General features: G+C 54.6%; 6 protein-coding genes across 6 annotated transcripts; 3 read left to right on the forward strand and 3 right to left on the reverse strand.

Annotated features, from left to right (window-relative positions):
- Positions 1–676: 676 nt before the first annotated feature.
- C8Q71DRAFT_846605 (uncharacterized protein) lies at positions 677–2,352 on the forward strand. Its single transcript, XM_047926643.1, has 5 exons — positions 677–967; positions 1,018–1,160; positions 1,212–1,512; positions 1,567–1,854; positions 1,910–2,352. Exons 1-5 carry the CDS (start codon positions 707–709, stop codon positions 2,294–2,296), a joined length of 1,380 nt encoding a protein of 459 aa, XP_047781778.1. The 5' UTR covers positions 677–706; the 3' UTR covers positions 2,297–2,352.
- Positions 2,353–2,423: 71 nt separating this feature from the next.
- Positions 2,424–5,271, reverse strand: C8Q71DRAFT_745928 (uncharacterized protein). Its single transcript, XM_047923039.1, has 9 exons — positions 4,792–5,271; positions 4,647–4,715; positions 4,329–4,595; positions 4,029–4,275; positions 3,840–3,973; positions 3,296–3,787; positions 3,084–3,236; positions 2,877–3,027; positions 2,424–2,715 (listed from the first exon to the last, which is right to left on the reverse strand). The coding sequence occupies exons 1-8, from the start codon at positions 5,059–5,061 to the stop codon at positions 2,899–2,901; spliced, it is 1,761 nt and encodes a 586-aa protein (XP_047781779.1). The 5' UTR covers positions 5,062–5,271; the 3' UTR covers positions 2,424–2,715; positions 2,877–2,898.
- Positions 5,272–5,274: 3 nt separating this feature from the next.
- On the reverse strand, positions 5,275–8,762 carry C8Q71DRAFT_745932 (uncharacterized protein). Its single transcript, XM_047923040.1, has 2 exons — positions 6,279–8,762; positions 5,275–6,227 (listed from the first exon to the last, which is right to left on the reverse strand). Exons 1-2 carry the CDS (start codon positions 8,349–8,351, stop codon positions 5,535–5,537), a joined length of 2,766 nt encoding a protein of 921 aa, XP_047781780.1. The 5' UTR covers positions 8,352–8,762; the 3' UTR covers positions 5,275–5,534.
- Positions 8,763–8,790: 28 nt separating this feature from the next.
- C8Q71DRAFT_745937 (apoptosis-antagonizing transcription factor) lies at positions 8,791–10,815 on the forward strand. The gene is made up of 7 exons (XM_047923041.1): positions 8,791–8,985; positions 9,042–9,092; positions 9,148–9,241; positions 9,306–9,696; positions 9,756–9,830; positions 9,895–10,002; positions 10,053–10,815. The coding sequence occupies exons 1-7, from the start codon at positions 8,979–8,981 to the stop codon at positions 10,746–10,748; spliced, it is 1,422 nt and encodes a 473-aa protein (XP_047781781.1). The 5' UTR covers positions 8,791–8,978; the 3' UTR covers positions 10,749–10,815.
- C8Q71DRAFT_745938 (DNA polymerase family B-domain-containing protein) lies at positions 10,816–15,510 on the reverse strand. Its single transcript, XM_047923042.1, has 24 exons — positions 15,377–15,510; positions 15,153–15,316; positions 15,031–15,102; positions 14,908–14,981; positions 14,747–14,857; positions 14,562–14,694; positions 14,396–14,502; positions 14,251–14,348; positions 14,038–14,198; positions 13,744–13,986; positions 13,426–13,691; positions 13,188–13,374; positions 12,929–13,135; positions 12,606–12,874; positions 12,425–12,548; positions 12,196–12,359; positions 12,051–12,145; positions 11,914–11,999; positions 11,744–11,860; positions 11,536–11,685; positions 11,350–11,478; positions 11,245–11,300; positions 11,109–11,189; positions 10,816–11,056 (listed from the first exon to the last, which is right to left on the reverse strand). The coding sequence occupies exons 1-24, from the start codon at positions 15,433–15,435 to the stop codon at positions 10,943–10,945; spliced, it is 3,267 nt and encodes a 1,088-aa protein (XP_047781782.1). The 5' UTR covers positions 15,436–15,510; the 3' UTR covers positions 10,816–10,942.
- Positions 15,511–17,206: 1,696 nt separating this feature from the next.
- Positions 17,207–19,814, forward strand: C8Q71DRAFT_745943 (uncharacterized protein). The gene is made up of 6 exons (XM_047923043.1): positions 17,207–17,801; positions 17,854–18,306; positions 18,357–18,463; positions 18,522–18,645; positions 18,697–18,740; positions 18,793–19,814. Exons 1-6 carry the CDS (start codon positions 17,504–17,506, stop codon positions 19,741–19,743), a joined length of 1,977 nt encoding a protein of 658 aa, XP_047781783.1. The 5' UTR covers positions 17,207–17,503; the 3' UTR covers positions 19,744–19,814.
- Positions 19,815–19,834: the final 20 nt, after the last annotated feature.

The raw sequence follows: 19,834 nt of genomic DNA on the forward strand, positions 1-19,834 counted from the left end.
AGCTCGACATCAGTGGATAATAAGTACATTGCACCGATCTTGGAATAAATACCATCGATGTCCATGGAGAAGGTGGTCCTGTGCATCAGACCGAGGACCTTCCCCGTGGTGGACATGGGCATATAAGCCTCTCTGGCCCGTACTGGCTCGTTGGCTAAGACCAACATGCCACGAGTTCATCGTGGGGTCGTGAATAGCGATGTCTTGCCGCTAATCGAGATCAGGGATGCACTGTACGCACACCTTCGCTTCCTTAGAATCGAGGGTCGCCTCACCTTCCGCCGTTCTGGTGGTCAAACTGAAGCATGGATCCGTCGACGCATGGTTATGATGATTCAGATTACGACAGTTTCGATAACCCAGATTTGTGCCTTCCGTATAGTTCTTGACGACGAATTGTCTATGGCCTCTGGTTGGTTGGAATTGCCTAAAAAGGAGTTTGCAAGCTCTTGCACAACGTCGTTAGTACCCCCTGGCGACAACGACGCACGCCCATTGCGTGAGTCCCATCTGAGGTGTTAGAAAAACACTTTTAACACCGTTCCACCAGTTTTGGAATGCCTATCCAGATTGCCCGCCCGCCAGCGAGCAAAAGGGTGAAGCATGAGTCATCCATATAGACGCCCAGCCACCCGGGATGTGTTGCACGGGCTGTCCCGGCGACTCCGTTCCCTCCGTGATCCCAGACTAAGACACCATTATCTCTATGCAGGCGTACTCTAGCGTTGACCACAACACGGACTCTGACAACTTGTCAACCTACGGGTCTGACAAGATTGGGTCTGACAAGGCCCGGACATTTGCGAGAGGTGTCCCCAAACTGCCTCTTACTGCAAAGTTCAAACAACTTCTCGTGTCTTTATCCATCGAAGATGGAGAAATGCATTGGGTATCCGAATACTTTACCAAGATACATCAACTTCAGCTGGAGTGGCAGTCTGTAGGGTACAAGGGCTTCATGACGAAGGTGAGCCGAAACCAGGAACCACGGGATCACTGACTAACCGGAACTCTTAGGACATAGCAATGGGTGAACCTCTGTACAATGTCTTGTTGAAGACGCTGGATAAGATCTGGGACAGTGGTGAGGGGGACAGAGGGGATGAGGGAGATGAAGGCCGGGAGCACCAGCGTTGGATGACATTCCTCCGATGCATTAGGTGAGAGAACATGTGAACTGTATGAGTGTCAATGTGGCTCATACACTGAAGGGTGGACTACTGGCCCAGGGAACGTAAAGCTGTTGTAATTGCACCTCTTTTCGCGGAAGATAAGGCGTTTATGATCGCCAACACCGTCGCCACAGCTCTGCACGAGTACGAGCCTACCCCGGGCAGGACCGCACTACAGGTCTGCCGCCGCAACTACCACATCAAGACTGCGGATGTTTGGTGCCGATTGATGTACAACGCAGTACGTATCGATGCCATGAAGAATACCCATGCAGAGGCCTGCCCCTTCTTCTGTATTGTGGCTCAAACGGCCGAAGAGTTTATGTATGAGACGAAGAAGGTGAGTTATGTCCCTTACAACTTGAAGCTATGATTCTCTGACATGATTGTGCAGATGGCGCTCATTGTCAAGTCTGGCAAGTTGGGCCGCACTCTGGGGTTCATCGTCGTACTCGTCAGGGAGGCCGGCCACGATATTGAGCCCGCGAAACTGTTCAAGTCTAAAGCCCTCAACTCAGTCACCTACCACATGCACTGGAAATATCCGTCGTCGAAGACTATTCCATCCCCAAATATGGAGTGTCGTGTGCTCTTCTACACCTCAGGAGAGATTGACGACTTTGTTGGCCGTGCTGGGTCAGCCGTCACGCTGGAGGACTGGGAACACAGCAGTAACTTCATGGTACGTCCAATCCTCTTGAACGTTCATGAGTGCCAACTGATATCTTCTTTGGAAGTGGCTGACCGGGTACAGTTGCAGGGTCGCTAGCTCAGTTCCTGAGCATGCCTGGAAACAGTTCAACCACCGTGCTCGACGCCTTATCATGGAGTACGTATCATACATCAACACAACCAAGCACTTCTATACGTACGACTTCGCCAAGACGATGCTCGGAGTACCTCTCGACTTTGACTTTAACGTCAAAGTACCGCGTACGAAGGAGGAGAAGAAGGGGACGGTCGAGGCCCTTGTAGCTCACTTGTTCGTAGGTATCGAGAATTCGGTGTTGGTTGCAGCTGCGGACAGCATATCTCTGGCGGCGGGCTTAGGCCGCGCAAGCGTTAAGACGCGCTCGATGGGCCTTCGAGGGGATGGCCATTGGCGGTACAGCCTGTTCGTGTGAATGACATATTTTACCTTCCATGTACACAATGAATAGCAATGGATATGTTCCAGTGCATGACAAGCAAAGCCTGAGATGAACAGAAGCAACAGAAGCAAGCTTAAGGGTATGTACATACGGACGCGCGGAAGCGGTCCATATGGGCGCTATGTGTGCCCTCATGCACTGTTTGTAGTACTTGTACATTTGGCTACTAGCAGATCTTGACATATGAAGTACAGTTTGTATGATGTATGCAGTCGAGCTCACTACATGATGCACATTGCACTCGAAATGCCGCCAATCAAAGGGTGGCGGCACTACATACCCTTGCTCGCGCAAGTTTTCGAGCGCATTACATGCACATACAGTATGGCATCCCTTTCATTCAAGTTGGCGTAGCCGTTGCTGAGCAATGTACTGGGTGGCCGAGATTCTGGCTTGATACAGTACTGATCAACAATCCTCTTCAATAAAAAGCAGGTATTAAAACGAAGATATCCTCTGCACCACGACATACACGCGTAAGGGTCAGTGTGACATGACCACTGGCACCCGTCGATTGGTCCATCACGAGGAGCCCACAGCGAAGTATACGAACCGATTCATGAGGTGATGTGCATTCAGCGACCGTTGATAGTCGCAGTGGAGTCTCTTCTGGTCGTCTTGTTTGCCGCATCGTCTGGTATCCGATTTGGGTGGTCTGAGATCTTCGCGATTTCTGCCTTCGCTTCTTCCCATGCAGCGAGGTTCTATAATTGCGGTGGTTGACTGAGAAGCAGAGATCATACTTGGTAGAACGACGTACCTTCCTGCACCAGTCCCGATGGCTTCTCGCCATGCTAATCGTCATTTCCCTCAAGTCCGCTACCTTCTGCCGCTGGAAGCGGTCGAGGTCTGCCTGTATCGTTGAGCTTGAGTACTTCAAGTCTTGTGCTGCTAGATGTAGGGCATCCTCGAGCTGCGGTGCGTACGATGAGATTCACGTATCCGTACGAACCCATGTACAATAGGTCATACCTGCGAAATGGTCTCCCTAGTCTTGCTAATGTTGTTTCGTCGCGCAGTCTCGGGGTCCACGTCCATCATCCCATGCATGGTATAGCTGAGCGCGCTGAGGAGTCCCATCCCCGGTGCCCGCCTCTTAATGGGGCTCGGTCCCGGATGCGGCGGGAGATACACCGACGGTTCTGGTTGCGGCGCGTCCGCAGCGTCATGCTCGTCCGCCGTGCTTCCTTCTGCGCCACTCTCGTCGTCCCCAGCGGGCTTGCCCACGCGCGATGTACTCAGGCTGCTTACGCGCCCTTGACCCAGCGCCTCCTCTAACCGCCGAGCCTCGCGCTCACTCCTCTCGAGCTCCTCGAGTTGCTCGCGCTTCGCTTCGAGCTGGTCTTGGGTCATCTCGTATTGTACGTGCTTCTGGTGCCTATAAACGAGCAGCTTCTTGATGATATCTGCGAATTGGCTGTATTCGTGCAGGGGCTCCGCCCAGTCTTGCTCGAATTCTTGTAGCTAGTCTCTACAATGAGTACATATCAACCAGGACACGGCAAATGATACAGACCAGTGTCGTTGTAGACATATAAGTAGCATCTATGGCTTGACCAGTCTTCTCGACGGCAATGGAAAGCTGACCGCTCTCGTTCAGACTGAACCCATTCAGAGTAGCTCCGAGCTCGGAGTGGTCCTGGGCATAGTCTTTGTACAGATTCGCTGAGCATCACTTAACAGCAGAGAGGCGCGGCGTACACACCTGACCACCGTTTCATTGACCGTCGCGTGACCTTCTCCATCGGTCCACCTAGATGTGCGGCGAACTTGTTCGTGAACACCTCAGAGTCCAAAAAACGCTGATCTGGCCTCCGTAGGGGATGCGCTGCTGATGGGTTCGGTAGAGCTGCATATGCAGGGAATGTACTCTGGTCAGTGGGATTGTGTGAGGGCGCTTTCAAGATGTTCTTGGGCAGCAACGACAAAGGCGGAGAATGGAGGACCTCGGACTGCGGAGTTCCATAGGTCAGCGAGGAAGATGGCATCGGACAAACGTGCAGACCCATGAAACCTCGCCGTCGAGGAATCTGTGAAAGACATGTTCGTTTGAGAGGATGGGGTGCCGAGCGACGCGGTTCAAGAAGGTCTGCAGCATGCGCTTCCGCCGAGCAATCATAGCAGCATCTTCCTTCGCCTTCGCCTGCTTGATCGCGTAGTCTCCTATAGTCTGCTTTGACGGGATTGGAGGTATGATGAGCGTCGGGTATAGTTTGACGAGGTTCAGTCGCAGGGACTCGAACTCTGAGTATCTATGATGGGCGGAGGAGTTCTGTGCCGAATGTGAGTTCGGACCACTAGCAATACACGTGAACGCACGCACCCCTGCGCGAAGGACATAGGTGATGTAGGGAAAGTTTGAATTGACAGTCGTCTTCACCGCGTCTACAATCTGTGCCACAACCCCTCTTCAGCTTCATATACACGGTGATGGACGACATATTCTAGAGGCCGAGGACGCCACTGACCAATATCTCTACATCCTCGCCGGAGTGTAACCACTGGTCCCGCGCACAGCAGAAATCGCTCTTGTATGTCTGCGGTTGTCTGTGCGAGCCCTGCGACGGGAATATGGGCCGTCTCGAGGACGGTGACTGCGGCGGGGAGCTGAGAGGTCGAGATGGATGCGGTAGCGGCGAGGGAGGTTCTGAGACGGCCACTCTGGAGGACGAGGACGTGTCGGAGTGGTTGCGCTCGGGCTCTGTCTCGAAGGGGTTCTCATCCTCAAATCCGTCCATGGTGTATCTTCGAAGGAATCACGCTCTTCGTCAAGATGGGACGTAACAAGAGAAAGTAAGCAAGTAAGCAAGAAGGGGGGCAGGTATTCAGCTGGAGTTGGACGCAGAGGTCGGGGAGAACAACCTCGGCTCGGCCGCAGTGCCGCTGCGTCACGACTCACGCGAACCGGAGAGCATGCAAGCGCCCGGACACTACTGTATCAAGTCAGGCACTTTCCACATGAAATCCAGTTCTTTCATTAGCCGAACCATGGTGTTGACTTGCAGGTACATACAGCATTGGAACCAAGAGCCTTGGATACGAGACATAGGATCAGAGAGAGGGATTGATGGGAGCGAATGGGAGTGGATGGATGGGATTAGGAGACGAAGGAAACGAACGACCATACAAGATGATTACAGCTATGGACAACGGCACCTACATGCCGCGAATGGCCCGTCGTACGGGCGGATACAATGTTGCCTGGGATAATTCACGGGCCAAAAGATGGGGATGACGAACCAGCGAAGCTATTTATGCGTTGCGTCGAGCCTGATGCGCGAGACTTGTAGTTTGGGTGATGATTGTGAGCGCGGAATTGAGCTTGGTGACGTGGCGGAAGGGGCTTGCTCATCATCTTCCGCTTCATCATTGCCTTCTCTCTCCGCAACTCTTTCTTTGACGGGCGCAAGCCGTGCTGCGGACTCGTAGACGTCGGCGTACGGTCGCCGTCGCGAGTCGACAGATCGAATGGGGAGCCGGGAGAGCCTGTCCCCTTGGTTTTCCCGCGCTTGCGAGTCGACGCGGGTTTCTTTTCGGCTGTCTTGGTCGGGGTAAGGAGCGCGTCGATGGAACCCATGCCACCAAAGACGCTGAGACCAGTGTCCGAGGCGTACCCATCCAGCTTGTTGAACTCTCGAGTCCTACGGAACGTGGCCATGGGGATACGGTCCCACCTGCTCAGGAGCGCACCACCCGGTGAAGAGCTCGTCATGGAGGGCTCTCCGCAGTATTGTGCTTCATGTTCCGGTTCAATGGGATCGGAGTCGAGGAAGGAGGAATCGAGAACATCGTCGAGATCGATGACCTCGGCGGACGACATTTCGGGTGTCTCGAGCTGGGACTCTGGCACGGCCTCCTCAGACGACTGGGTGGGTGACAGAACAGAGTCGGAGGGAGTCTCGCCCTGTACACACATGAGCAATAAATCAATGTCAAGGGCCAGAGAAAGACGTACAACGGCAGAGGAAAGATCGTTCGAGTCGGCCATCGTCGTAGAACGACGCCGTTTGCGGGCTGTGTTCGACCTCGGGAATGGGCTTGGGATGGAAGGGCTCATACCGTCGATGATCGCAGACGCTTGGGAGCTTGGGCCGCCCGAGACGAACTCTCCCATTGCGGGGGCGCCACCCGCTCGGTTCCTGGCAGGTGTCTGCGAACGAGCATAAGATCTCTCCATCTCCATTTCCTCCATCTCCTCCACAGATACTCTGCCCGCGAGGATGTCGGCGGGCGTGGGAGCAGGGGATCCCTGATGGCCAGCGTATGACGCCAGGGCGATGCGCAGGCTCTCCGACGCGTTCGGGGGCACCTGCGGCGCTGGGCTTGCAGACTGGCTGACAGTTGACTGAGGGTTGACGGTGGAGACGGACGTCGGCCAACGGAAGAGCATCATGGCGCGCGAATTTGGTAGACCGTCAGGGCCGATGAGCTCGTCCTCCGTTGTCTCGCCGTCGCTTTCGTCCAGCATAACCTCGTCTACGGTCTCCGATTCGTCCTCAGTTGAGGCAGACTCCTCCTGCAGTTCGTCCTCTGTTTCTTCGTGCATCTGGACGTCGTCTTGGAAATGTAAGCCGAAGTCGCGCGTGTGTTGCGGCGTGGTGCTCGTGAAAAATACCTGGCCGTCCCAGCCAAAAGACAGTTCTCCCAGTTCCAGGCCGAACTCGAATTCCCCCTGACTCCGCCGGACTTGCACCGAGGGGTCAAGATCCATCAGCAGCAGCGCGTCTTCTTCGTCAGTCGACAACGAGCCTGAGAGCTCGAAATCCGACGCGGGCTCGAAGACATCGTGGCCCTGAGGTTCCGGCGAAGAGTCAGAGTCGGACGACCCGTCCAAGTTCGCGAAGAACAAGTCGGCATCGAAGGACTCCTCCTCGTCGTCACTCCAGCCAGCGCCTCTTCCGTCGCTGAAGGTGATGCCGATTCTGCTGCTGGTCTCGTCGTCATCATCGAGGTCCACGTCCTCAAGCCCACCTCCTTCCGTATCAGCGTCTACGTCTTCCTCTGCATCATCTTCATCATCTGTGTCTTCCCCTGAACCATCACTTCCGCCCTCACTGCTAGCGTCGCTCTCGACGTCTGCGCCCTCATGACCTAAACCTACGCTCCTCTGCCGAGGGCGTATCTCCCACCTCTTATGCGTGCCTTCTGAGCCCGATGCCTTCCGCGTCTGAGACTTACTCGCCTCCCCCTGCACAATGAGGCGCGTCTCTTCTTCGATATCCGAGTCGAGAGAAGACAGCGAAGACTCGGAGTCAGATGACTCAGACGAGCTGCTCGGCGACGAGCTCGACGCCGCAGAGACGAACGTCGGGTACTTCGTCGAGTGGCCATCGTCGCTGTAGTCGGCTGAGGAGAGCGATCTTGGCAGGCCCTTCACGAGTTTGCGGTCGGTCGTGGTTTTGCCCCTCTGCTTGGGCGCCTTCTTGACGGTCGTCGACGGCCTCTTCGAAGGCATACATTTGGCAGGATGCTTGCCCTTCCCAGTATACGCCTGCGCCGGTGCGCCTCTTCCGGCGGATGCGCCGCCGAACGCATTCTGAGCAGCGAGTGCCGCTTTTGCTGCTTCTCGTGCAGCGACGACAGCCTTCGGGGGACGGCCTCTGCGTTTTGGAGCGGAAGGGTCTACGGCACCAAGCGCTGAATGATGGGCGCTGAACCCTGTGGGAAGTGGATGCGGTAACTGTTCGGTTGCTGTGGATGATGAAGACGCGACATGGTTTCGAGACGGATTCACACCGCTGACAGAGTGCGGGCGATGCTTGAGGTTCGGGGGAAGGGTGAGCTTGATCCTGAGCGACTGCAAGCTGCTCGCGTTCCCCGCCGAGGCCGTCGTAGAGCCGTTGAAAGTAGAGGTAGAGTGAGCTGAAGCTGCGGTTGCGCTGGTACTGTGTGTCTGCGAGGGCCTCGACCTGTTCTGGCAGGTGCACTCGCTCTCGCAGACGGGACATATGTCGTCCTCGTCGTCCTCCGGCGAGAGGGGGTTGGCCCCGGTAGCGACGCCTACGATAACGGGGTGAGACGCCGGCATTGGAAGAGCTTGCGATTTTGGAGGATCTACGGAACGCGATCAGCACCCGTTCTTCGTGCGCAGCTACGGGCATAAGTATAGAGGAAGTCGGCGGTGCAGAGGTGTGCACACGAGCAGTCACAGGAAGCTGCAAGGCAGGCTATCGATGGTAGGGGCCATCAGGACATCCCCTGAGAGTAGGCCAGGCGCAATTACGATCGAGACGCAGCGTGAGGCGGGAAGAGGGAGTGCAAGCAACGAGGCCAGAAGCACATGCGGTGCCTGTGAAGACGACGGGGATGATACGTACTTGAGACGAAGTTCTTTTTTGCCATTTTCTGCCAGTACAGAGCATTTGGGTTGCAGAAAGGCGTCCAGGTTGGCTGCAGGGTGCCCGGGGCGGGTACGCGGGATGAGGGTGAAGCGCAAAATGCTCCGGCGGGAAGAGGCGCTTGCGCAACCGAAACTCGATCCGACTCAACTTTCCTTCCGCCACCGCACGCGCTCCCTCCGCCTCGCTGCTGCCTCGCCCCATCGCATCAATCTCATCTTTATTCTAGACTTTCGACAAGAAGACATTGCTCGTCGAGCACCCGTAAAACAGGCAAGAGCTCGACGTCCAACTGGTCACTACCGGCCAGGCAAACCATGTCCCGTTAGTCTCCTGTCTCCCGAGTCTTTGTATCCGTTCCGCTCACGGCTCCTCTGCAGGCCTTACGCTCGCCCAGCAGCTCGCCGCGCTGGCCGAACCCGCGCCTGCTGGTAGGTACGGCGACCCCCTATACGTGGGTATCGCTCACCGGTACTTGATCATCAGACCTCGACCCGGAAGACGTGCAGGCAGGCGTAGACCCGGAGGAACAGCATGCTGCTGATAATAACGCGGCGAGAGAACACTATGTCAATGTCGCGTGAGCACAGACCATGCATCTATCATCGATGTGTGCTAACTCTGCGCAATTTGCGACTGACAAGTCCGTCTGCAATACGTAAACTGCACGACAGCATCACCGACCCAAAATATGACGGCATGCGCACGACCCGCAAGCAGCTATTGGAAGACGAAGACCTTGACAGCGGCGACGACGACGACGTAGACGGCGCGGTGCCCAGTCCATCGGAAGAGGAGAACTACTCCGACGTTGCAGACGAAAACAGCGAAGAAGACGAGGAGGAATTGCTTTATAAAGAGAGCGATGAGGAAGCTTCCCCCGCTCCCAGTCCTTCACCTTCTGACCGGCCAGGTGGCACACGAGCTATTCAATCCAATCAGCCTGTGAAGGATCCGGAACCAGACCTTGCGTCCAACCTGCGCAAGACTCGAGAAGAGGACCGGCAAAAGGGCAAGGCCGTGTCCCGCCAGATTGTACGTCATTCTATTAAATCCTGCAGGCGTTTGTTTAGTCGTGAGCGGCTGGTTCACAGGCATTGTGGGACTCCCTACTCGACGCGCGGATACAAATGCAGAAGGTGGTGACAGCAGCGAATCGATTGCCGACAGTACGTTCTTTATCATAGGCGGCGCCGTGCATGCATGTTCTTCTTACGCTTACTTACTTGATAGGGCACGTATCTCAGCCATCTCGCCCAAAACGGCTCTGCCCGTGCAGCATTGGAGGGCCTGTTCGGCGAAGCAGCCGCACTCTCCGAAGACTTGTTCTCATTGCAGGAGGTACTGCACAATCTCGACTCATGTTCTGGACCTCGCTAATCCTCGAGTAGGGTCTTCTCAGGGACAATGAATCAATCGAGCCTCCCCCGCGCAAGCGACGAAGAGTGGACCTGGAGCAAGACCCCTCGTATGACTACCCAGACCACCTCCGTGATCTGTCCGCGGCTGCTTCGGCGCTTGAGTCGAGCTACCACTCGCACCTCATCCACACGCTCGCGAAGTGGTCGGCGAAAGTGCAAGCAGTCGCACCTAGTGTCCTCCTCGGTAACAAGACAGCCTTCAACAAGGACGACAGGAGCAAGGTCGGGGCCGTAGGCATGGTCGACGACCTCCTGCGCACCGATGGGACCAAGCTGCTTGCCCGGACACGGACGCGCAGGAGCAACACGAAGCGCCTTGAATCTGCTGATCATCGAGATGAGCCTCGTGGCGCAGATGATGGCAATGACGATGAGAAGGAAGACGCAGAACTCTTCGACGACTTGGACTTCTACCAGCAGCTTCTCAGGGACGTCATCAAAGCTCGTACAGGTGATACGGGCGAGCAGGATTGGATGGCGCAGCAGCGGGAAAGAAAGGCGAGGAAGAAGCTCAAGGTGGACACGAAGGCGAGTAAGGGGAGGAAGCTGCGGTATGAAGTACATACGAAGCTGCAGAACTTCATGGTCCCGGTGCCCGTGACCCATGGCGGCTGGCACGATGAGCAGATTGACGGGTTATTCAGTTCTTTGCTTGGAGCGGGGTAGATTGTATATACTTTGAGCTTCTGTCGCAACACGTCGTGAGCGCATGACTCGCTGTTTCAATGCTCTTCGCGTCTCAATCAATTACATGAACACTGGGCAGGTTCACTAGAGTACAAATTACGCAAGTGCTGAGGTATACACAAGTCCCATGCTCGCAACAATAAGAATACATGGCATCATCCAGGGTGCCCCATCTACCAGAGTTCGTGATCAAAGCGTTCAAGTTGGGCGTTGGCATCTTCGACGTCCTTCTGCGCCTTTTTCCTCATGTAGAAGATAGGACAATCCTTGCTCGTGCATAGAACGTCCTAACACAAGGTCATCAGCGTCGCGCATACGGAGTAGTCACAATGTACGTACCATATGCAAAGAGCCTTGGCAACGTTGACATTGAGTCCAAAGACGAGAGAACCGTACTTGCATGTCAGAAGTAGTGGTTACCTGCAGATACTTCCTTAGTACAGGTTCCCTACTACATGGCAGCGGCATCTCATACCTGCTTCTGGAAGAATTCGCCTAATCTTGGTCTGCAATTATTACATACGGCGCCGTCTAGACATGCGTCAATTTCATGGCGACGAACACATCTGAGCATACATACTCTTCTGACTGTTGCTCGGTCGCAGGGGCGTCTTACAGCCCATGCAAGTCGCAGTCTTCACAGCAAATTTCATCAGCCCGCCGACAGTGGGTGTCGCAATCTGGATCGTCCGCGTGTGATCGCCAGACACTATACAACATATCAGCTTACTGTAAGACGGTAGAGCAGGGGCTCTGTATGACTTACACAGTGATGCCGCTTTCTCGCCGAGAATAGGCTCAAAGATCCTCATGAGCGGATTGGACAGCTGGTTCTCGAGGTAATACTTTGTGTCTATCGGTATGTTGTTCTCAAGGACGTAGATAGGGTCCTCAGACTTCTCATACGCCGCAGCACCTAGTCGTGGAAATTCAGGAATGCAGGGAAACGCAGGTTGAGTCGCCCAACAACGCACCCTTCACGCCTTTGATGATAACATAGGCCACACGGTCGCCCAGGGCAGGTGCTGAACCGGCATCGCGCTGCTTCATGCGCTCTGCCAATTCTACGTGCGCTTGCTTGGCAGCGTAGTCTGCGGAGTACACGTCAATACACTTCTGTGGACATACCAAGCGAACTACTCACCAGCTTTTGCAAGTGCTTTGGTGATGACAAGCTGCGACATGTCGACTTTGTTCTGCAGGAGGTCTGAGATGATCTGTTTGGCGTAGCTGAAGTAGCCGTTAAAATGTGATCCTCATCAGAGATTGCAGTATACTTACTCTTCGGCCCCCTTCACATCCCGATCAATCAGCATCTTGTGAAGGCACGTTTCGATGACTGTGGAGACAAGCCGACAGTTGTCCCGTCGTACAGTCTGTGATGCGTGGTGAACAGAGAGCAAATACCACTGTCAACGATGCGCACCTCGATGCCCTTCGTATCCATCTTGTCATACTTCTCCGGTCTTGTCCAGTATAGACCCGCGTAGCGTTTCTTGCTGATAAGCAAATACGGGAAGTAGACCTTCTCGAACTCCAACTTGATCGGCTTGATGAATTTCGTTGTGACGAGGTCCGCCGCTTGACTGCCTGCACCAGATAGTCCGGTTAGACGACATTAGTGACTGTGAAGAACGATCACGGGTAAGACTTACCTAGAGCCATGACACTGGGTAGGTCTGTGGGACCGAACTTCACCATGACCGAATCAGTATCACCGTAGATGACCTCGGCATCGTGCATATGACCGTTCGCGATGCAGTACTCGGCCTCTACCTCCTAAATGGCAGATGTGATGAGCTCTTCAGCGGTCGAACCAGGAACGTCAAGACCGACCTTCTTCGTCTTCTCGATCATTTGACGACCGTATGCAGTGACGCTAGAGGAGATGGGCAGACACGGCAATTTGCCAATGGTTGCACCCGTAAAACCATATACAGAGTTGGCACTGATCTTCAACGCAAGCTGTCGACCGTCCAGCACAGCGCGCTTGAATGGATCCGTTTCCTTCTTCAGATCGGCTTTGGCGCGTTTACGTGCCGCGATAAGATCTTCCAGAATGGTGGGAAGTAATCCCTTGCGCTTGGAAGATGTGACGAAGAAGTCTGTTCCGTAGAATGAGTACGTGCGGGGAGCTAAGTACAGCCGGAAGGGATTACCGTTGTTCGGTGTCTGGACGTAATCCACATCTTTGACAAGGTTGAGACGGTCAATGTTCTTCTTGTCAATTAGCGTCGTGTAGCAGAGATTATGCGCCATCATGATGGATGGGTACAGTGAACTGAAGTCCAATGTCGCAATAGGTACGTCGTAGTAGCCCTTCTTAGGTTCGATGACGGTGGCACCTTCATACTGCTCATCTGAACCTGTAGCCAAATGTCAGGGCGCGCATCCAAACATAATGGAGAAACAACCCACCCTCTCCCTTCAGCGAAGGGACGATATAGCCGTCGTCATTGGCCTTCCGGTAAAGCTGGGACAAGACCTTGATAGACTGTCCACGAGAGAGCAAGTAGTTGAAGGGTACGCCAGTCACGCGAGCCATCTCAGTGTAGTTAATGAAACACATCAGCTTATCCATCAGCCGTTGAGGCAGATACGAATCCTGTCACATCATGTCAGTTCAGGAAACACCCCTCGAATGACAGGTACACACCTTGAGACAGTAGACCGCTAGCCGTCTCCTCGACTCCGACGTCCCGTTTTGCAGCTCCGTGATCACTGAGTGGTGCACATCCTCCTTCTGTTCTCCCAGGAATTGCGCACAAACGGAGTTCAGCGTATAGCTGCGCAGCTTATGTTCACGTTGCATATACTGCAGGAGATCAATTTGAAGCCGCCCGTCGAGCGCAGTCTCCTTCGAGTCACGTTGACCGAACGCCTTCGACGAAAAATGCGTCTCTTTCATCTGCGACTTGATATCTAGGATAGCAAGCGTTGTCAGAGATGATCATCCTAACGAGGCCGGACTTACTCTTCATGCGGCCAAGGTACGGGAACTTGTCCGCCTTAACGGCCTTAGCACGGTCCAGCAGGTACGGTATGTCGAAGTTGGCGATGTTGTAGCCAATGACAACGTCGGGGTCAACCTCCTCTACGAACCGTTGCCAAGCAGTGAACAGTTGGACCTCATCGTCAAAGCTCAAGACCTGCGAGCCCACGATGTGTGCACAGCTGTTGAGGGTAAAAACGTTACGAATGAAGGGCTTGCTCTCGCCTAGACCTCAATCAGTATAGATCAGACAAAAATATCTTGAACGTTACGAACCCTGCCGAGTGACCATGCTTGCGATTTGGATGACTGGATCAACGTTCGCCTCGGGGAAGATGCCTTTTCGCCCCGCGCATTCGATGTCGAAGCTGAGGATACGGAGAGGAGCAATCTTTGACCATTGTCCCTCAGCTGGGTGCGAAATGAATCGATCCCAGCTATATCCTGGTATCAATAACTACACTCATCATTCGAATGATGCAAACTCACCGGACGCTGAGTTCGATCTGACAGTGAGACTTCTTCTTGCTCTCAGGAGTCAGCTTGTAGGATCCTGCAGGAACCTCGATCCAATTCATGCCGAGGACCTATGACGTCATCAGCAGCGATTACCACCAGAGGCGGCTAACACTACCTTGGCGTCGATCATGAAACGCAATGTGAACTGTATATTGCTCTCGAACGTCGCTGTCTGATCCTTGAAGAGGTCACGGAAACTACATTCGCCTCGCTCAAAGATGCGTGGATATTCCAACCGAAGGGTCAGTTTGCTGCGAGCAGCCATGTCAGGGGAGACTTATCTCTGATCCTCGGTAAGCTGCGCGGCTCGAACAGGGTGATTTTGATGAACACGATCCAGTCGTCGCCTCTGTATCCCCATAGGCTCTTTCTCTTGACGAGTTCTGCGCCTTTGACGCCACCACTGCCGGCATTCTGGACAACGTTGAACGAAGAGTGTCCAATGCTGCAGGATCATGCCACTTACGTTCAAGTACTCGGCGAACGCCCATGTATCGCTCTCCGTGAAGCCGCGGGGGGCTGGCACATAGAAATAAGGAAGAAAGTCTGAAATATAGGTCATTACGCTGTGGCCCGCCTGACATCACCATGTCAGCGCAGCCGCGGGCATACCGAGGAAGGACTTGCCTCTGTTACACCAAACATTCGGAAACCCACTGTCCCGCCATCGTAACAGTCCTCCACATCGATTTGCTGGAATACTGAACACCTTCTTAGTACGAAGTTCGAGAGGGGGTGTGATACACTTACTGATGGTATCTCTTTTCTCGTCAATAGGACCGAGTTTCGGCCTTGGCCAGCAGTCGGCCCCGCCCTCAATGTCTACGAAGAGTTTCAGATGGTTCTGACCAAATAACTGGCACTCTTCATACCTTTAGTTTCACCCGCGTCCTCTTTAAGGCGCTCCAGCACTTCGGCAAAGGAAGGTTGATTTGTCGGTTGCGAGCCCTGGAATGAGTCGCCTCCTAGCTTTCTCCTCTTCGCCAGCGGCTGTGAGTGTGCGCCATGAGCGTCACTGAACGTCTCCGACGCGGTTCTGTGGTAGCAACCGCCAGCTTAGTACGCATTACAGAAGAGAGTGACTGATGCTAGCTACCGCGTTAGCGGGATATTCTCTTTAGTCGAGTCCGACACCACGTTGGATATTGTCGCCATAGTCTAGTCGTTTCTATGTCAAGTCACAGGAAACGATGGCGAACGCGACGCGATGGGTGGAGAACTTGAGCGACGCGTCTCGGCTACTATATAGCGCGCGCTGAGTTGACGCGCTTGGCCTTGTTTGCTTTGTGGCACGAAGTAAACGCGGTCACGCACAGCGTGGCTTGGCGCTGAGTGACGGTGACCGCGCTGGACTGTACTTGGACACAGAGTTTATACAGCCTTTGCGATGTAACTTACGCGACGAGTTGAGCATGAAAAAATTAAATAGAGCGAGGATGCAGAGCAATTATAGTTCCAGTGGGATTAGGCGGTCATGACATAGTAGTTGGACACCTTGAAGAGTGGCCCTAAGCAACTTGTGTTTGTACTACCATACTAAGTACTACTACCAAAGACAAAAGACAGTATGCTCGAGGAAATGACGCAGTCGTTTCGTTGTGTGCATCTAGCCATCAACCCTGTCCACCAAACCGCAAAGTGAAACTGTTTGCCCGAACTATATTCACGTCGCTATCTAGTCAGTCCCATACTTGGTGATCGCTCTGTCTCAGAAGCCCTCGACAGTATATGTTGCCCAGCGAGCCTCCACCATATTGCGGACATCTTGGCCAGTAAGATTCATGCAGTCAACAAAGCGGATGGATTCTAGGTATGGACATGTCTGATCATACCTGAATCGTCAAGACAACTCTCGGGACCGTCCCAGGTTGCGAGGAAATAGTGCATACTGCGAGGGGACGCAATGAGCGGCGCAGTTCGACCGCACCAAATAACTTGTCTCCATCGACGGGGCAGTTCATGTAGTACCGTTCAGCTCACTGCAACAGCTGGGTGCGATCGGAAAACACAGAGAACACGGCAACACCATTGGTACTGATGCCATCAAAGATCAACTCGAGTTACATAAATCTAGTCACATCGGGACAGAGGAGAGGGTCTGAGTCGATGCCGCGCAGTTCCGAAATTGTGACTCTGAGGCGTACACTGTACAGCGGCAGCTGGGCAGGGCATTGCAGGAAGCGAATCGGCGATCGGCGCGGTGCACGTGCGACGTGTGGCACTGACACTGACAGAAGGAGAACGTCCGATCGACTGGGAGGGGCGTTGCGTGCAACGCGCAACGCGCAACGTGCAACAGTCACACACATCACGCTGTGACATACACTTTCAGACAGTTGCTTATGTGCTAGTCCAGCCTCGGCGCCGCCGCAGCGATGAGAATTAAGTAGAGAGCTGCACTATTTGAGAAGTCATAGGATTGGCTGGTGAATACTGCACGGCTAGCTGACGTCTACTTGTACATAGATTCCGACTAACTTATTACCGTTGACCGACCACTTGCCTAATCGGGGCATGTGGCGGGTGCCTTGTGACGCGGTCCGTTCCAAACATACTTACAGCTGTTTTCTGAACATCGTTTAGATGTGTGATAGCTCCTATATAATCGGGTTTACATACAAGTTTTTTCTTTAGCTCAATTGGGATTGCGGGGACCGACTCTAGTCTCTGAGTCGCCAACAGTCGCCACCGTGGCCGGTGGCCGCGATGTATCTACCGGGAGATTACGTAAGTATACGGTGGCGGGCCGCGGTGCATCGAGTAAGCACTCGAACTACGCACACGGAGGCGACATTCGTTCTACTAGAGGATATACCTCTCAGTATAACCTCCAACAATCCCTTGTAGCCCAAGGTTGAAAAGATTCGTGTACCGTTGGCCCGGGCGCCGCTTATTAGGCCACAGGGGAGCCACACCGTGACTTGCGTGACGTTGCGCGTTGCGCGCAACGCGTTGCACGCAACGGCTCTCCCCGTGGATCGGACTTTCTGGACAGAAGCGGTCCGTGCAGTCCATGCAAGCTGACTCCTACGCCCGCTGAGCTCGAGTCTATGCTCGCTGCCGATACCATCCCTCAACCACCGCTTCTGCTTCACTCATAAGTACGAGGGGCTCCCCCTCTCATCGCAAGAGTTGTAGCCATAATCGCGCACCCGTTGGCTGTATCCGTACATCGCCTTCACGGACACTGAAACAACCACACCAGTCTACAGGACCGACCATCATGTCTTATCCCTCGCAATACCATGTATTCTCTCTACCCAAGGAACTGCTGGGCACACTAGTCCCTCGCAGCGTCGTCAATCAAGCACTATCTCCTCCGCCCCGTAATGATTCTCCGGCGCCGGTCGCACCTTCTGCTCCGGGAGCTCGAGCATGCAACGTCTGCTTGGGCGTGACGTTCACAGGCGTTGATGAACAGCGTACCCACTTCCGGTCCGACTGGCATCGCTATAATGTCAAAGCGAAACTGAATGGAGGGAATACCGTCTCGGAGAGCCAGTTCGCCCAACTAGTGGACGGTGAGTTTGGTAACGCTTTGCAGGTGGTGTCCTCTGACAGTCGGGCCAATAGGATTGGAGGACTCGCTATCTGGGTCTGCATCATCTTCTGAAGGCGAATCCGATGATGACTCGGATGCCGTCGCGACCCTCATACAGAAAACCCGCAAGCTGGCGCGGTCGCCCTCACCGACTGAGCTGACTCCTGCTGGGCCAGGTACACCATTAGCATGGTTCCACTCGCCTCCGTCCACCCAGGTCGGCGTCTACAAGGTCCTCTTCCCACTCTCGACGCCGGCTACGTCGTACATGGATGAGCTGAAGGAGATGCAGGAAGGCGGTGAGGAAGGGCGGTCCTGGGCGATGTTCATGGTCGCCGGCGGACACTTTGCTGGAGCCGTTGTGCGCGTGAAGGGACCCGGTTCAGACGCTGACGAGCCAGGAGGGTTCACGAAGAAAGGCAAGCCGAAGAAGCCCAAACCGGAGACCGAAGTGCTCAGACATAAGACATTCCATCGCTACACGAGTGCGTAGGGACTGTCGTTCAAATTCACGCTGAGGCTCATCGTCTTGCAGCACGTCGAAAACAGGGTGGATCTCAATCTACCAACGACAACGCTAAGAGCAAAGCCGCCAGTGCTGGAGCCATGCTACGTCGTTACGGCGAGCAAGCTTTGCGGGATGTGAGTCCTCAGCCTGATCGGACGAGCCTTTTGTTGATGGTTCAACTTCAAATTGCAGGATATCCGTAACCTGTTGCAAGATTGGTCCGAAGAGATCGAACATTGCGAACGCATCTTCATACGAGCTAGTGTCTCCAACCGGAGAATATTTCTTGATTACGAAGGTGCTGTCATTGAGAAAGGTCAGTCCGCTCTGAGGGCACTGTTTAAGCATAGCTGACGGTTTTGAGAAGGCGATGAGCGACTGCGCACGTTCCCATTCCCAACTCGTCGCCCCGTAAGTGTGTCTGTTGCCGGTGCTGTTATGTAGGCTGATTGGTACATGGCAGACTCAATCGGAGCTGACTCGATGCCTGATGGAGCTCACCCGTGCCAAAGTGTCCCATCTGACTGAAGAGGAACTTCGTGCCCAGGACGAAGCGTATCTTGCATCTCTTCCAAAGCCAAAACCCAAGCCACCCACGGCAGCTTCCGCAGAACCGGAGAAACCCAAGGAGAAGCCTCCTCAACTATCGCGCGAAGAACAGCTGTTGCACGAGAAGTGGGACCGCGTATTGGACATGATCGCCAGAGGCCGCGTTGACGTCCTGAAGGCTTTCTGGGAGCGCGAAGGCGACAGCCTAGGCGGCATCAATGCGCCTGTCCCGGACTGGGCAGGGCAGAGAGGCGGGACGCTTCTCCAGGTCGCCACGCAAACAGGTCAAGCGGATGTCGTCAGATGGCTTTTGGAAGAGATGCGCGCGGATCCTACACTCGACGTCCCTAGCAGCGCCGTTGAGGAGGATGGCCACCGTTCCGATGCATCAGACGCACCGGCGCTACCCGCAGGCTCTAGGCGCACCGCATACGACCTCGGGCGGTCCCGAGCGGTACGCGACGTCTTCCGGCGCTGTGCTGCGGCCCACCCCGACTGGTGGGACTGGCTCGGGACAGAGAAGGGGGCGCGTGTGCCCAGCGTGCTGAGTGCGGAGATGGAGGAAGGCCGCGAAGAGAAGAAGAAGGTGAGGCGGAAGGGCCTGAAAGACCGCGTGAAGGAGCGGGAGGCGAGAGAAAAGGAGCGAGAGTCCCGTACGCCTAGTCCTGTCCCGGTGGAAGTGCCCGAAACGAAGACGAAGGCAAAGCCCGCCGAGCCTACGAGTGGGCCGCGGCGGTTAGGAGGGACGGTCGGTGCAAGTGAGGGCATTGCTGGCTTGACGCCTGAGATGAGGGCAAAGGTTGAACGGGAGCGTAGAGCGCGAGCTGCTGAAGCGCGGCTGAAGGCGCTGGGTGGTGGTCGGTAAACGCACGGTAGTCGAAAGATAACCAATACTGGAAATATTTTAATGACATGTGTCCATTTGTTTCCGATGAACGGTAGACTTGCTTGGGAAC

This window comes from Rhodofomes roseus (genome assembly GCF_022264815.1).
Source record: "Rhodofomes roseus strain CIRM-BRFM 1785 chromosome Unknown C8Q71scaffold_5, whole genome shotgun sequence".
Classification (NCBI taxonomy): Eukaryota; Fungi; Basidiomycota; class Agaricomycetes; order Polyporales; family Fomitopsidaceae; genus Rhodofomes; species Rhodofomes roseus.